Source organism: Ceratotherium simum, chromosome 34 (genome assembly GCF_057802395.1).
Source record: "Ceratotherium simum simum isolate JZ-2026a chromosome 34, ASM5780239v1, whole genome shotgun sequence".
NCBI lineage: Eukaryota > Metazoa > Chordata > Mammalia > Perissodactyla > Rhinocerotidae > Ceratotherium > Ceratotherium simum.
In genome coordinates this window covers 23704988-23723359 of record NC_141933.1, presented here as the reverse complement: position 1 = coordinate 23723359, position 18372 = coordinate 23704988, and the positions used below count along the sequence as shown (strand labels likewise).

Sequence of the window (18372 nt, the reverse complement as noted above, 5' to 3'; positions counted from 1 at the left end):
GCTGTGACCATGGATTCGACGTCAGGAGGCCTGGATCCCTCTGGGGTCCTCCACTGAGAATCTCTGTGACCTGAGACACCTGGTTGTCTATTGTACTTTGTGTAGGGTAGGTATATCCACATCTGTGATGTTGATAATATCTGCTCTATGTAACTTAATGGGATTGTTGTAAGGATCAAACAAAATAATATATTTGGGAAACTTTTGAATGTAAGGGGAAAGTTTAAATTTCAGTCTTTGCCTTTCTAGGTACAATTTGTTAATTACTTTCTTGGGGCAAAATGAGAAATATAACTGCTATCTGCCTGGGACAGTCTGTGGATGTCTTCCACATGATCCACTCCTGCTTTCCCTTTGGGCAGGGTGCTGGAGGAGAGTTACTGAATCTTGTTATCTTCCTGCTTTTTGTTATCCTGGTCGCTAGTACATACTGATAAAGAAAACTTGCTTCTTTTCCCATTTCTGATCCTAATTGGCTGCTGCTTTAAGAATTGTTGGAAATTCATTGATATTTGCAAAATAATTTTGCTGACTTGGATATTTGAGAGAATAATAATGGTCAGTGTCTCTAATTTCATGGGAGATATTGGTGGCAGGATATAGGTGATCTATTCCTTCCCACCTCACCGCACCGTCCCCTCCCTATTCCATACTGCTCCATATTATTTTGCCTCACATACTCTCTGCCATGCAAGATATCATCTCATATGTATTATATCTTTAGCATACATAATATTACGTATGTACATATCATACATATGTTACATAATCACACATAAGTTAAGCTGCTAAAGATATCATTTCAAATGTATTGGCTTAATTTTTCTAAGGAAGATGTTTAGAAGATTTTTTTTTTTCTTTTTACGAAACTCTTTACAGGGAAGTGCTTTTCGTGACTTCCCAATGAAATGTGATGTACTTACATAGCTCTTAATTCTTGTTTGCTGGTGGCATTTGATAATAAGGAATAGGAGAGACTAAAAGGGAGAAAAAAGACATTGGCCCTTACTTTTCAAGATAACTTTTCATGGCAGTGACACTGTGGTCTTGATGGAAGCTTATAAAGGAAAAAGGCCACGTTGCTCTAGAAGGATATTGGCTGAAAGACCAGTTCAGTAACTACCAAGAGTCTGGCTGGTTTATTACCTTTAGGATTTGTGAATTGGTTTTTTCAAAACTACCAGTTAGACTTCCTAAAAATCTGACTGCAAACATATAGATGGAGACATGGAATTTATTACTGATAGACACATTATGTGTATAATTGACATTACATTTTGTGACATTTGTTGATTGAAAAAATTTCAGGCACTTATTTTTTGCTTAGGAATAATTGAAAAATATAGTGAATAAAATAAACAAGTAAATAAAATTTATTTCTTAAGGATTCAGCATTCCATCAGTTGTATAATTACCTGTAACACTATAAATTTGTTGCACACTAGGATTTGACATAGGAATTTACACAGAATGTTGTACCACTTTAACAAATTTGGAATAGACAGTTTCTTAGCTTCAAAATATTCTCATTTTTAAAGAATGGTCGTTTGATCACTCTGTATCCTTCTCACTTTGCTTTATTTTTTCTCCAGGGCATTTATTACCAAATTTGACACATTATAGTTTTATCTGTTTCTTCCCTCTCTCCGCTCAGTAGACTAAGCTCCAAGTTAAGCAGCCTGGTTTGGGTCAGGGCTAGTATCCCCAGTATCTATAACAGTGCCTGACACATAGCAGGCACTCAATAAATATTTGTTGAATGAGTGAATGAATGTCCATAGCATCAACTGCCTTATAAAGAATGGAGGATATGCTTTTACCATGATGAGACTATCCAGATGGGAATTACTTCAACAGAAGGAGATTAGCCATACTTGAAGTGTCCGGGGCCGTGTCTCAAGATGTTCATACACTGAGAGTTTCAGAAATTTGTAGATTAAATGTAGTGATAATCCTCAGCAAGGCAAGAGTAATTCTAAAACTGAAAATTTTGTTCCTTACAAATTTGGATCTAAATGTAAGGCTGCCAGCCTCCAGTGATAAGGAAGCAGCACCTGACATCATTAAGAGTTGGTGTAGTGGGAGTGAGATGTCTTCTCCAGCACTGGGTGCCTGGCTGGTCCTAACAGAGCTTTCTGACATTGGCAAGCTATTTCACTTTAATTTCCACATGGTAAAATGGAGACAATCCTAGTACCGTGTTCTAGGATTGTTGTAAGAATTAATTGAGATAATTCACGTAAAACACTTAGCACAGTGTCTGGCATGTGGTAAGCACTCAGAAGTTGCTATTGTGAATTTTTAAGAGTACTATGAGATGAGAGAAATTGGAAGTTGGAAATAGAACAAGAGAGTTCCCAATTGTAAGAGGAATGTATTCAGCTCCACTAACCAGCGTGGAGTCTGGCCTGTCGGCTGGCTGTCGTGGACAGGGGGTGGTGTACCTGTGGCCAACAGTGATGCATTAATGATTGCTGCCAGAGAGCGCTGGCCTGGGCAGGGGGCGGAGATAGTCCGTGTGCCTACGTGTCCAGGACAGAAAGCTTTAATTCCACACTGTTAGGTTCAAAAGGGAACTCCTGGAAAACTGACCAAGATTTAGGAACTAGCATACACATTTGCAGGCCCTGAAACCTGATTTTTGTCAGGATACTCAGAGTGAATATGCCTTTCAAGGGTAAACTTGCAAGAAACCAAGTTTATTAATGGACTAGTAAACAAAATCGAATGCCAAGTTTTGTTTTTTTATGGTTGGTTTTTTTTTTTTGAGGAAGGTTGGCCCTGTGCTAACATCTGTTGCCAGTCTTCCTCTTTTTTTCTCCCCCCAGCTCCAGTACATAATTTTGTATCATAGTTGTAGAGTTGTAGCTCTGCTATATGGGGTGCCGCCTCAGCATGGCTTGAGGAGTGGTGAGTAGGTCCGCGCCCAGGATCCGAACCCGAGAACCCTGGGCCGCCAAAGAGGAATGTGTGAACTTAACAGCTGTGCCATTGGGCCGGCCCACTTTGGTTTTTTTAAAGAAAGTATAACGATGGTGCAGGCTATAATACTCAGTATAACTACTCCTTATTGGCAGATGTCCAGAGGAAGGCAAAATAAAACCAGAGCCTCCCTTCATGAGCATTCCGTCTATTGTCCAGAGCGTTTGAATGTTTAAGGCCATGAAGAGAAGAGAGTCTGGCGTCTCCATTTCCACAATAGGAGCTGCCTTGCCTGGAGACCTAACCATCTGCTGTCTCTGGCCAACATACCCAGCCTGTGCTTGGATGAACATTTCCAAGACTTGGCCCAGTGACCCTCATTTTTTCCTACGTCCATGTCTCTCCAGCACTCCTCCCTCTTCTAATCGACACTTGATATATATTTTACTACTTGCAGCCTGGCTCTCCTTATAGTTCTTATGAGCCTGGGAGCCAATCTTGACCAAAGGAATATATCTTCTTTTAAGGTCACAGAAGTACAACTTGCTTTCTGAAATTAATCAGCTAATGAATTCAAACTGTACAGAACTATCGAAGGTGAAAGTCGATTCCCTCTTCTCCTGTACCCGGTCTATAGACACACATACGCTTTGATCTGACTATTCTACTTCTAGAAATTTATTCTACAGAAAAACTCAGGTAACTGCACAAAGGTTTATGTACAGCATATTCAACACAGTATTGTTTATAGTAGTGAAAAATGAGTAACTGTCTAAATGTCTGTCAGTGTCCCTAATCCGTTCTCTTCTTTGAACAGAGACAGGGCCCAGCCCTCAATGGAGATGTAAGAGCTAGATGGTTCCCTGTTACCAGCTTATACACATGGCGGAGGGCATAGAAGCTTCTGCCTCTTCTTGGTCAGTGATTCCTTCCAGACCTTGATATGGATGATTAAAACTGCAGCCATGTCATTTATCACCTGTCTTGACCATAGTAATGGGGGTAAAACAGGTGACCAGGGTCCACAAATACTCTTGAATGCTTGGGCTCAGGATGGCTCTTTTAAGATGTCATTCAAATTCTTTCCTTTATGACTTCATGCCTTTGTTGCCTGTGCTACAGACTTTCCCAAATTCTTTCCCCAAGCTGGGCTTAACTGGACTACATGTGGCCCTGCCTTGGATTATGATTTATTGTACATACTTTATTTGTGTATGTGTGTTTCTTTCTCTTTTATTATAATGTCTTTGGCATGCGGAGGGGTCTTGGAAGTGGGGGCGTATGTGAGGGGGCAGCTTTAGTTGCACCCATAACTCCTGGTCAAACTGCTTTTAGCTTTGGTGGTAAGAAATATAAACATTCTGTAGTTTCCCATCTTTAATTTTGTCTTTTAAAAAAGAAAATAAATAAGGTCTTGATGACTTATAAAAATTCCTCTGAATTCATTGACATTGTGTTTCTTCTAACTTGCCATAATACATTCCCCTTCTCCAATACAGTGAATTCTTCCTTTGATCTTTGCCCCCTCGTACTATGTTTTGAATGACTGATTAAATAAATTATGTCCCAGCTATTCCATATACTGACATGAAAGGCCATCTTGAGTGGGGAAAAAAAAAAAAAAAGCAAGTTGCAGAGTAGCATATTTAGAGAAAGTCTGGTCTTACTTTTGTTTAAAAAATAAAAAAGAACATCTCACATTCCACAAATACTAAACTGATGAACCAACTCTGTGGGTATGTAACATATGTAGGTAGGTATCAAAAAAGGTCTGCAAGATGACAGCTCAGACTGTTCACAGTGGTTATTTCTGGGGAGCAGTTAAACCAAAAATGTTGACTCTTTTTGAGGGTCATGGACCTTTTTGTGAATCCAAATGATAAAAAAACTTATCCCTATAAAAATTATGTATGTATACAGAATATTTTGCCTACAATTTTAGGGAGTTCGGGGACTCATTAACTGCTGTGATCCAGCCACTGTGTATTGGTCTTACGGTCTAATATCAGTCTTAGTTCGTCTGTTTTTAAGTACTGAGGAAACCCCTCATTTTTGCCATCATGATACCCACATTCTAATAATATCGATTGAGCTTCACGACAGTACTTTGAGGTAACCGTAGGGGCGGTGGAAATGACACCGCCTCTGTCTGCTCCAGAGAAATATATTTATACTAAAGAAGGTGTAGCTCATACTTTCTTGAACTTCTGTTTTTAAAGGCCCATACTGTCTAGATTCTTCTCCTAAATTCTAAGAAGGCATTTTTATTGTATATTAAGTGAGACTAATTAACATGTTTTAAGGCCAAATTTATGATATGTTTCATTTTTTATATAATATATGCATATACTTTATAGTAAATTGGGTCCTCAAGAAAATCAGTATTTGGGAGCATAATTTTACTATTTAAAATTATTATAGAGGCTAATGGTATTATATGTTTGTATATTTATGTTGTGTTATTGGGCTTAGCTATGAGTGATTTTAGTAACAGAAATTCCAATTATAAAATTGTTTCTGTGGGAAAATGGGATCTACTTTTCAATACCTGTTTGGTACACTTTCTGGAAATGCTTTGGGCAAAGTATGGAGTTGCTTATATCTTGTTAGCATGAAACTCAATAAGTAACCAAGAGCTTGGTTTTCCCCTACAAAGCTCAAATGTTTATTTAGACTTTTATCTAGCAACTGAAGGCCACAAATAAAGCTAGCCCTTCTTAAACTAAGGCTTAAATTACAGTATTTTATCAGCCTTTATTACGCGATATATATCAAAGACATTTGTGTTTTCAATATTTAAAATGATTTACAATGTTCCAAGCTATGGAGGAGAACCCCAGGGCCTTCCTATGCGTCTTTGGCTCCTCTATCAAACCGTCTTAGGTAGTGTCTCTCAGCCGGCAACTGATTCCTCTGTGAGATGCTACCCATTATGTACTTATATTGTGCCTGTGACACTACAAAAGTTGGTTGCTAAAGCTTATGGTCTTTTTAGGAGTCACAAGACCCCAATCACAATGAGCAAACTCAGCGCCCACATCTTGGTTCTAGAAACTGTATCTAGAATACTGTTTTCTAATGAAAGATCCAGAGCTCCTTGGAAAAATGGCTAGTTGCAGGGCTGGGGCAGGGAGAAGAGAAGATGAACTTGGAATATCTCACTGTGCCAGAAAGCAAGAAAGTATTCAAAGAATAAAGGGGACGTGTCAAAAAGACACAGAAGCCAGCTTGAAGAGACTCCCACCCATTAACCAAATATGGACAAATTGAGCATTAAAATTAAAATGATAGAAACAAATTATAATCTATTCAATAAAATAGGAAACTATGAGCCCATACTAATAATGATAAATAAATGCATAAATTGATATTTTGATGAGGAATGGGATTTTATGTAGTCTCAAAGTTTCTCCCCACAAAATACTTGTTAATTACAAAGAGAAAAATAGTAACTTTACAGTGGAGGAGCCTGGCAGACACCACCTTAATAAGAGATCAAAGTTATCATCATCAGTAATGGGCCAAGTGGAATTGGGTACCACCTGATAGGATGCAACGAGAAACACAACTTCACTTCTGTGATAGTCCTGCCAAGGATGCATAACCTGAATCTAATGAGAAAAAATACAACCCTAAATTGAGGGATAGTCTACAAAATAATTGGCCTGTAATATTCAAAATGTCCAAGTCATAAAGGTCAAGAAAAGACTGAAAAACTGTTCCACGTCGAACGAGGCTACACAGACATGGCAGCTAAATGCAACGGTGATTCTGATTTGGATCCTTTTGTTGTAAAGGACATTGTTGGGACAACTGGTGAAATTTGAACAGGCTCTGAGGATTAGAAGGCAGTAATGTATCAATGTTAATTTCTTGATTTTGGTGGTTATATTATTTAGGAGACTATCTTTGTAGGGAATACATATGAAAGCAACATTCTTGAAGTTTTTAGCCTTAGGACTCCTTTATACTCTTAAAAATTATTGAAGGCCCCAAATAACTTTTGTTTATGTGGGATACAGCTATCAATGTTTATTGTAATAGAAATTCAAACTGAGTACTTAAAAAATAATTATTTAATTCATTTAAAAATAATAACAATAAATCAATTACATGTTAACATACATTTTTAAGGAAAAATAACTATTCTGAAACAAAACAAAATTCAGTAAAAGTGGCATTGTTTCACATTTTTTGCAAATCTTTTTAATATTTGGCATAGTAGAAGACAGTTGTATTTGCATATCTTCCTGCATTCAGTCAGATTTGCTATGTTATTTTGGTTGACGTATAAGAAGAAAATTTGGCTCTACACAGATGTGTAGTTGGAAAAGAGAAAATGATTTTAATGCCTTCTCAGATAATTGCTGATATTCTTTGACACTACATCAAAACTCCTTAAGTGGAGGTTTCTTAAAGGTTAGTTGCAATATGGAATCTAAAATCACATCAATGACTTTTTCATACTCAGTTACATTAACCCCCCCCCCTTTTTTTGTGTGTGGAAGATCAGCCTTGTGCTAACATCTGCCAATCCTCCTCTGTTTTTTGCTGAGGAAGACTGGCCTTGGGCTAACATCCATGCCAATCTTCCTCCACTTTATATGGGATGCCGCCACAGCATGGCTTGCCAAGCGGTGCGTCGGTGCACACCCAGGATCCGACCCAGTGAAGGCCGGGCCGCAGCAGTGGAGCGCGCGCACTTAACCGCTTCCGCCACTGGGCCAGCCCCATTAAATCCCATTTTAAGGTAACGTTTACCTCACACTTTGATTAAGTCTTTTATCCAGCATGACGTTGTAACTTTATGCATTGGTCATTGGAAAACACTGGTTCCTGAATTGGGCAGATCTTATAAATGTTGACACAGTACAAAAAAATCAGTTATTAATGTCATCCCCAATCTTATCAGAAAAGTCTTTTCTCTCAAGCTCATGATGGTGGATACAAGTTTTCCAAAATCCGATTTTTCACTTCAAAGCTCAAATTTTATCATGGACAACAAAGACTGTTGCTTGTTTTTCTTGAAGTGACAGACTCACTTCGTTCATTTTTGAGAATGTGTCAGCCAAATCTGAATAAGTATAGTGTTTCTGTCAGTTGTTCTTTCAAGTAAAATGGTGCTGCATGAAAAAAGGGGCTAATTCAGTTCACGAGTCAATTGCAGAAATGCTTTTCCTCAAGACAGCCATTGTATTAGTACACAGAGAAAGTACTTATGCATACCTTCTATTTTGTCACACAGAACATTAAGACGTTTACTCAAGGGTAGAGATTTCATAAAATTAATGATTCTGTTGCTTCATCAAGGGACATGCTTAAATGAAACTGACTTTTTTCTTTTTTACTGCAAGTATGTGAAGAATACAGTGGCTTCCAATATAGTTAGATGCTACTGCTTTGATTAGTGTTAAAGTTCTAAGTTTTACCCACCATTGCTTTTGTGCCATCAGTGCAAATGTCAACACACCGAAGAAGGCAAATGATGTCTTGGTATTTTTGACTCTCAGGGACCCTCAAGGGTCATGGACCACACTCTGAGGACGGCTACATTGAAGTAGTTATGGGTGATGAGTGTCTTGTTAGCAACTGAATCTAACATGGTTCAGGAAAAAAAAAGTTACTTGTATAGTACTTGCAATTTTTCTTTGCTTGAGATTATTTCAAAATTTAAAAAATAAATACGTAAATGATGGCCTTTCAAATGTTGAAAACTGAAATTTATGAAAATAATCATTTGTAACTTTCAGCAATATGCCAGTAAGTTCTTGTGCAGATTAAGTGATGTAATGTCATTTAGTAGAGTTCTTGGCATCTCTTGATGCTCAGTAATTGATAACTATAATAGTTACGACTCTTATTTGGTTGGTAGAATATTAACTGCAACTCTATGCATTTTATATGGTACCTCTGGCTTCTTTACGGCATCCTAGGGTTGGGATGATTGTGTCCAGTTCTTATCCTTTGTTCTAAGAGTACAGGAGGAGACTACATCAAGTACTTTTGCTGTTATGTTGGTTTAATATGTGAAAACTAGGCTCTTTTAACAATTTAAATGAAGAGGGTTTTTTTTGCATTGAACAGAAAGATGGTTCTATTCTTGGCAAAATGCTGTTGAACTGTATTGATCTTCAAAGTGTTTAAATTGCCGTAAAGTAAATACTCATTTCAATATCTGATATTTTAAATTTTATGGTAATTTTTTTCAAAATTTCCTGTTTTTTTTAAGAAATAAAAGCAACTGTTAAGCTTGCTTTTTCTAAATACCACTGTGAGAGACCCAGATCTTGAAAAGAATACTTTTTTTCACGTGGCAAGATTTCACAAAACCAGAATGGAATCTTGTAAGAGTGAAGTGACAGGTTAAAATAAAAAGAGGTTACTCAAAAAGAGAAAAAAGGAGCTCAATCAGCATATTTAGAGGAAAGGTACTGTATGATACTTCTAATTAATTTTAGCTATCTTTCTATTTGAAAGAAGAAAGGAGGAATATTATGGAGGCTTACAAAAATATCTCTGCTGCTTTCCAAGTTGATTTTTAGTTCATGGTTATCCTGCATGGAAAATTGGTCAACTCTGGCCCAAATCTCCTTGGTAGTAATTTCATTTTGAAGCCAACAAAGAGAAAGAAATAAGCTATCTCAAGAAAAGACTTACTTTACTAAAAAGTAACAGATAAACATTTTATATGATTAAAAAAATGCTGAGATGTAATCATAGGAACATTGCCTCCTATGCCAAACCATGAAGACTTTTAGCTCTAATGTATGATAATTAACTAGATTTATAAAGCAAATGGGTAAAACCATTGTGTCCTCTCTCTCCCTAAAGCCGTGTGTCTAATCAGTCAGAAAATCCTTCAGATTCCCACTCAGAAGTCGCTCCCAGCCCGCCTGCCTCCCATACCCACTGCTGCCTCTCTCCTTTGGCCTCTCTTCCCTCATTCCTCATGGGACTAATGCAACAGCTGCTACCTTCTCTCCCTGCCACCCATCACTTTTTATGACAGGCTCCGTGTCCTCCCCTCTGCCACTAGCATTTCCTTCCTAAAAAAACAAGTGTGATCTTATCACTTCCTATCTTAATATCCGCTGCTAAGTACTCATAACACATAGGGTGAAACGTGAACTTATTATAGGGCCACCACATTTGCACACAGCCCCACGCTTAGAACGGCCCATACTTGGTTTGATGCTCTGCTGTTGCCATCTTGTAATTCTTAATGATTTTCAAACAAGGGACCCCACATTTTTATTTTGCACACTGGGCTCCGCAAATTATGTGGCTGGTCCTGCTTGTGATCTTGGCACATACAACCTCCACCAGCTTCCTTTTACACAATTTTTCCTTGCACTTCTCCCTGTGCACCGCATACTCCGTCTACAGGGATTCTTACAACATGCTTTTCCTTTTCTTCACTTTCTGCCTTTGCGTACTTCTGCCCCTTCTCTGCAGGGCCAATTTCTACTCAAAGACTCAATGCCAACATCACCTCCTATTTAAAATCCCACTGCAAGAGTGAGTTGGTTTCTCTTTGCGTGCTTTGTTCCTATGTATCAGAGCAACAGCTGGGTTCACACCTATTTCCTTCACCAAAATAGGACCTATTTGAGCATGTCTGCTATTTTCCTTAGGGTAAAGTCAGACATGAGGGCACTACTCAGTTTGTGCTTCTTGAGTTTATTTAGTCAAAACGTATTTATTGAGCTCCTATAGTGTACCAGGTACTGTTGGGCTCTGAGTGTATACTGGTAAGAAAAAACCAAACACAGACCCTGCCCTGATAGAGCTGAGGGAGGGAGATGCTTTACCTGGTTGCAAATGCCTGTGCTCCTGAATAAATGAATGATCCTATGCTAAGGTTTTTGGGTCTTAGTTTAGGATGGGAAGTCTTCTGCCTTCTTGACTGATGAACGAAGAGTCCTTGGCCAACAAGTGACTGAGCTGGCACTCAAGTCCAGGGCTTCTCACTGCATCCCATGCTTTTTCAAACTCTTGTGTCTTAGCTTGGGCTGCCATAACAAAATATTATAGCCTGAGTATCTTAAACAACAGACATTTATTCCTTGCAGTTCTGGAGGCTGGGAAGTCCAAGACCTAGGTCCTGGCAGATTCATTTCCTGACAAGAGCTCACTTACTGGCTTGTAGGTGGCTGCCTTCTTGCTGTGTCTCACGTGGCTTTCTGTCTTCCTCTTCTTATCAGGACACTAATCCCATCATGAGGACCTCACCCTTATGACTTCATCTAAACTTAATTACCTCCCAAAGGCCCCACCTCCAAATACTATCACACTGAGGGTTAGGCTTTCAAAATCTGAAGTTTGGGGGGACACAAACGTTCAGCCCATAATAGTCTGCTTCCGTATTATGAGCAACATCATCTTGGAATCTTAAATATAGTAATGTTAGGAATTTTTTTTGCATTTTTCTCACCTTGAAAAATAAACATCAGATGTTTCCATTGGCAGGCCTTTTTTTTCTTTCCAAGTGTAGAAAATAAGCATCATTATTTGAAAATTTCTTCAAAGGTGCCTTGTCCAAGGGTCTACAATACCTGAACCAAGTGTAGAACTCAGGGCTTTCAAAAGAATGAGACCTATTCATGTCCTATCAGTAGAACAAATTCACATGGTAAAGGTTCTTATTTATTACAGATGGTTGTTCTAGATAAATAGGTTGTAATGAATAAAAATAATAACCTTGGCTGAAAATAAAGAAATAATTGGTTTGGGATGGAATCCTGAAGATGCTATGATGAATTTTTTGATTTGACTGAAAGTGAGTCTCTTTATGTAAGATTAAAATGGTCATGAATATGTTTTCAAGGGCAATGTGAAAAAGAAGTGGACCATTATTTGTGTAGCATCTCTGATAATTATAATTAAATGGGCCTTTTTAAAAAAATGGAGTCAGGTGAATTATTCTCTTCTAGGGCACAATCACCTTTTCTCCAGAACTACATAAGGGAGGCTTTCTCTGTAGGGAGATGTCTCACCCCAAAGGGTAGGGGTGGAGGGAGATGGTAAGGCCTGGGGAAAAGTAGAAAACAGGAAAAGGGGAGAAGTTAAGTGGAGAGAATTTGGTTAGGGGACTTTGTTCTTTGTTTTCCCCTTAATTAAGGCTTGTACTTTTTACATCTCTAAATATTGTAAAACATTTTATGTGAAAATGGAGGAGTTTTTCAAAACGTGCAATACATTTTTATAGTTAAAAATTGAATTTAATGAAGATAGGTTTAAGAAGCTAAAATTGGTAAATAATGAATGTAGTACTCTCCCCTAGAGTCTCTCCTCTCTCCCCAATTATCTTTTTCAGGACTGGAGATAGGGACAGTGGTCTATGACTAAAATACCTTCAGCATTCATCTCTGTGCCCCCGAGTTAAGCTCTTGGAGTACTTTATTCATGAGACTGGATGGTTTCTAAGGTTTCTTATAACTCTAAAATGTTTCTATGAGAATGTAGTCCAACCCATACAGGCCAGATGGAAGAACTGAGTTGTTTCTCAATTTATCTTACACTTTAAAATGCCTAATAGTAAGAACCTTATGTTACTGTGTCTCATATAGACATCTCTGGCCAGCATGTAGTTTTATTTCTAAAAGGAAGAGCTCAAGAAGTATTGAGAAGATGATTTTAATAAATCAGCTGTGTCAGCCCAGATGTATTTTCTCCCTCAGCAAACATTATAGTGACCTCTGCTGTCTGCCAGGCATTGTGCTAGGCGCTGGGAATACAGAGATAACAAAGATGGACCCATGTTTGTCAGGACATAGAGACTCTTTGCATAAAATATTACGGTAAGTGTGCTTAATAGGGTTATATGGAAGGTCCCTGTGAACACAGCTGAGAGATGTAAGTGCCTTTACCTTGGAGGAAATGGGAATCATGAAAAGTCACTCCACAGAGGTGGTGACACAGCTTGAATCTTCAATGATGAAATTTATAATATGGAAAAGATGGGGAAGGATGAGTGCAACGGGAATTTCACCATGAATGTACCTGGAACGTTGGGGGAAAAACAGATTGTGTATTTGGAGCAGCTGTAGGGACAAAGAATCAATATATTATTTTTGGTTTTTATTAATAGAAAAATTATAAATAATCCATGAGTTTATATAGATTAGACTTCTTTACTAGCATTCTCAGACTTAATATCCCCTGCCACCCAGGGGGAAAAATGAAGCAAGTCTTTCCAAGACCTATAAAATTATTCTTAGAGAAAGACTGTTAAGTTTAAGAGATGTCAGTCTGTTGAGAAAAGTGAAAATAATGATGGCCAGACCCAGAAGTATGTTAAACATAAGGCTATTCTGAATATGTTCATAACCTTTCTAGGTCTGAACCTAAAAATATGTTAGTTTTAATATTAAGAGGTGTTTTAGCAGCATCTTGAGACTACTTACGGGTGCGGTTCCTTCTCCGTCAATTCCAGACTTGACCTTGAGCTAATTCAGGATCCTCTGAGTACAAAACGGCAATGTGACTGTAGGAGTGGGGCACCCACGCTTGGAGGTGATGGAGTGGCTTGAGGCAGTGAGGACGTTCATTGTTATATAGCCCTATGGTTATAAATAACATTTGCTTTCTATTGTTCCACAGTTGCGGTTATGTGGTTTTCAGTGGAATAGTAGATAGAAGGGAATAAGTGGTATCAGTCCAGATATTTCTTTGCTTCATTCCCCACTTTTTAAGCCAGAGCTGATTTTCTGCCTCCGTTTCTAGTGAGTTGACTGCCTTGAACAGCACATATCAATTATCAGAGTTTTTTGCTTCTTAGTTTTTGGTCTTAGCCACTAGGCTGAGAGACCAAAATTATCTCAGAATCATTTCAATCTGAAAAAGGGGGTGGGGGGCATGATGATATTTGGCCACAACTGTAGGTAACAAGATGGCAGCCTATCCAGTTTCAAATACTAAATGGTTTAGGTCGGTAGGAATCATCAACAGTATTAAGTATCTTTGCATAATGGTATGTAGTAATTCTAATAATGGAATTCTGTAGTTCTTTTGGAATTTACAACCAGAAGATTTTACTGTGAGACACTGAATAAATGGAGAGCCTGGAGGGAATGCCACATTGTCGTTCTTTCTTCATAAATGCAATTGAAATGTTTAATGCAACCCCAATAAAAACTGAGACTAAACAAGTAAGGATAACCAATAAACTTTTGAAAAAGAAGAACAATAAAAGAGCCTTGCACTCCTAGACATATTAAAACTTATCGTAGAGCTAGAATAATTAAAACTAGGGCATTATGAAAGAACAGAAAAATAGGATGATAGACTATAATTTTGGAATCAGAACCTGGTAGGTACAAGCTGTCCAATAGCTTTATACTCCAACTTCAATCAGTCATTAGATGTGGATGTCATAGAAAGGGCATGATCTTGGTCTAGGCAACTCTGTGAAGCTGAGGCAATCCCCAAAGGGGCTGACACCTAAGAGCTTTCTGCTGATTATACTCCCAGCAGCTGGGGCAACCAGAATTTCCCTGATGGGGCAATTGAGTGGCTCATGTCTTTCCATTGCAAGCTCCAAATTCAGTTATCTTTATCCTGCACACATGTAGGGTATTGATTTTAACTTATTACAGCTCCTACCCTAGGGGAAAGACTTGGGCCTTTGTGGTGGGCAAGAATCAGAGTTCTCAGAAGAAGTACCTCTCCAAAAGCTTAGGTCAGGTTCCCCTGCGGTGGGCTGTTGTCGAGTTGTGGACTGGTGGTCTTCTGAGGAGCCTTGGGTTGGGGAGGTAGTGAAGGTGGAAATGAAGGTTGTGTTGTGTCTGTGGTACTCACTTCTGTTCCAGGTGCTTAATGCATCCTTGTGCTGACGCTTGAAATTAGAGGATTCCTGTTCTTCTGTGTTGGCTTCTGTTGGCAGGGGCAGATGAGGCTATGGGAAGGGGAAGATGCCTAGATATACTTCCCTCAGTTCCTAAGGAAGCCAGCCACCTCCCACCTCAGCCTTGTAGAACACCCGCCATAGTTCTCTTCTGACTGCCTGGGCCCAGAGCAAGGCATCTCCTGTCCTGTTCTTGTGTATGTGCTGCTATTTTTGACTCACGCACTTGGTGGTGCTGGGAGTGGGGAAGCATTTCCTGGAATTCTCAAAGCCCATCCATGGGCCTGGTCAAAAGTATGCATATCCCATAATTCTGGGAAAGGAAATGTGAGGGGAGTCTGCTGGACTCTCCTGGGCAGGTTTTCCTCACTCTATAAAAGAGACACAGAATGGGGACACCCCATGTCTGCCTCTGAGCATTGCCATCTGCATGAGATGCTTGGAATGGGAGTGGCCCTCTTGAAGTCAGGAGGGGAGCCAGCCTAAGGGAATAAGGGAGGAGAGAGCAAAGACCCGCTTCCTTTGTGACGTTGCTGAGCGGCTGAACAAAACAGACCCAAGTCCTTGTCTTCACAAAGCTTAATTCTAGTGGGGGCAGACAACAACAAAGAGATGCATTATTAAAACACATAGTATATTAGAGGGTGGTAAGTGCGACAGAATAAAAATAGAGCAGGGAAGGGGCAGGGAGTGCTGGGGGGGAGTGTTGCATTTTTAAAGGGTGGTCAAGGAAGGAAGGTTCTCTGAGACAAGGGATGCGGAGGAGCATTCCAGGCAGAGGGAATGATACGTGCAAAAGCCCTGAATGTGTTTGGAGAACATTCTGCCCAGGGCCTCTGTGGCTAGAGCCGGGGAGCAAGCAAGAGAGTAAGGTGGTGGAGATGAATTCAGAGAAGTCCTGGGCTGTTTCTGAAGACTTGGCTCTTACTCTGAGATGGAACTCTCTGGAGGTTTGTGAGGAGGGGAGTGACCTATGTTGAAAAGGACGAATCCCACCATAGAGGCAGTGAAGAAGAACTAAGAGAAAGACAGCAGTGTTAACTGGACTAGAGCTTGATTCAGGTAATCCAGGTATGAGTTCAAATTGTTAATTATCTTGAAAAACTTGCACCAGAAGCCATTTTGCTTATTCTGATATAAATACAAAGAAATAGCTTGCTTGAGGTTTCTTAATTAAATAACATTCTTTCCAAATGGGTCACTGAATTTTTTTTTTAGCAGCATGTCTATACAAGGCTCTACAATATAAGTACATTCACCAAATCCTGTGAGATTTAAAAGAGTAAATGTGATTCAGAGATTGTGAGGTGGCGTTTATTACTAGAGAGAAATTTTCCTAAATGTCAGTATATAGGGCTCGTGTGGAAACATCCTTTGCTTTTCTCAAAATAGATAGATAAATTTATCTTACTTTATTCCTGAATAAAGTTTCACATGTAATAAAAGGTATCCTTCAGTCTTTGTTTTTGGTGTTTTTTTCTTGTGAATCTGTGGCTCTAGTAAAGGCGGTGTTCTTTACTTACTGGTGGTAAATTCTGTGAACTTTTATAGGAAGACACGTTTCAGCTATTGTGAAATGACAGCTCTGTATTTGGTCTCTCCATTACATGATCACATATTAATAATAACTCATTTATATTGGAATAGTAAATACACCTTTAACGCCAGATAAGGCATTTTCCAGGTCAATTATTATCCTCTCTAGTTTATTCATGGATTCCTACTTAGGGTCAATACTTTTCATTGAGTCCAACTAAGAATCAAATCTCTCGTGAACCAGCTCTTTAGTTTTAGACATAAATCCTTTTAGATCAAGAACCGAAACCTCCTATGTGGATTAATGCTGCATACTGTGTGAGGAGCTGACATTGACTTCGAATGAAGATAAATTTAATTTTGGAAGCTGGATTTTTAAATTAATTTTTTTGAATTCTCATCCAGTTCCGAAGAATAAGCATTCTTAGCCTACTGACTTCACTAAGTGAAGTGAGAGTGGGGTTAGTTGAGGGCAGAAAGGGAGATGAACATTTATGGAGTAAGCCAGTAGGTATCACTTGAGCCTCACATTGTTAAGTTGGGTAGTATTTCCTTCATTTTCACAAGAGGGTGCTGAGGCTCAAAGAGGATGTGTGACTTGTTCAAAGCCATTTAACAAATAAGTGTGGAAATGAAATTGGTACCCATATCTGGGTGACCTTGAAGTCTATGCCATCTTCTCAAAGGGGCTCACTAGTGAAGGCAGAAGTAAACATGATACGTTACCGCAGGTGAGGTCTCATTTCTCCGTCTGTTGTTTCCATTAGCTCTGTTTGGACCTTAATGGTCCTGTGCAAAGTAAAACACTGAGGACTTTCGTGTATCACTTTGTAGCTCTATTAACTGTGCATTTTGTTTGGATTTTTAAATGTAGTGACTGTTAACTATTAACCAGCTCTTTTTTTTTTTTTTTTTTTTTAAGATTTTATTTATTTATTTTTTCCCAAAGCCCCAGTAGATAGTTGTGTGTCATAGCTGCACATCCTTCTAGTTGCTGCATGTGGGACGCGGCCTCAGCATGGCCGGAGAAGCAGCGCATCGGTGCGAGCCCGGGATCCGAACCCGGGTCGCCAGCAGTGGAGCACGCTCACCCAACCACCAAGCCACGGGGCCGGCCCTATTAACCAGCTCTTAAATTCCAATTCAATCATATTCATTTTATTTCCATTTTAGTAACATGGACTTTTTGTTATAATATATCACACTTTAAAATATTTTACACCATAAAGGCTTCTTCCTGAAATTATGAAGCATCAATTTGCAATTAAAATCACAAAACCAGTGATATTTAACGAGTATATAACATTATGGTATGACTCATGTTGTATTATTTATACCTAAGGGTCTAAAAAGTAGTCATTATTGATTTATAGAAGGAGAACGGATTGAGGAACATTGAGCCAGCTCTGTGACACCATTGGAATTTTTGTTACAAAACTATTGTGTTGACTCTATAGCATCTCTTAGATGGTCTCATGATTGCTTAAAATTATCTTGTTCTAAATTTCATATCAAATTGGGGAAAAAAAAGAATTTGAAAGAATAATGTCATCAAATGCTTTAACCTTAATTGCCCTGTATTAATTTTCCCTCTCTCTCTCCATTTGTGTTTTCTTTCCTAGGAGAAAAATTCAAAGTGGAGACAAGGACCATTGCTGTTGACTTTGCATCAGGAGATATTTATGATAAAATTGAAACGAGCTTGGCAGGGCTTAACATTGGTGTTTTAGGTTTGTATCTTTGCTACATTTAGAGATTCTTCTTGTGTTTATTATTTGACTTTACTATGACTGTATGTTTTCTTTTGGGGTCTTAGGTGTTCAGTTGGTAAAATGGCTAGTGAGAAGAAGATTGTCTTGTTAATACAATTGGTCGTTAGATGGTGTTAATCTGTATTGGCTTGAATCTTTGTGTTTTTAGTTACATTTTAATGAATATTCCACAACTTTGGTTGTTTTTCCTGCCCGCTTTATTTCCAGTCTCTCATCTTCTCTGTATATATTTAGAGTTGTATCATAATGATCCTTCACGGTGGGTGATGCCATCCTGTTTTTACAGTTGAGGAAACG

At 38.7% G+C, this 18372-nt stretch overlaps 1 protein-coding gene across 1 annotated transcript in view; it reads left to right on the top strand.

Moving 5' to 3' along the window:
- HSD17B12 (hydroxysteroid 17-beta dehydrogenase 12) overlaps positions 1 to 18372 on the top strand; it is a 155494-nt gene that overhangs the window by 79908 nt on the left and 57214 nt on the right. The window contains exon 4 of the mRNA XM_004436883.3: positions 17926 to 18033. Within this exon, the coding sequence (XP_004436940.1) occupies positions 17926 to 18033 (108 nt within the window). The remainder of the gene's footprint in view (positions 1 to 17925; positions 18034 to 18372) is intronic.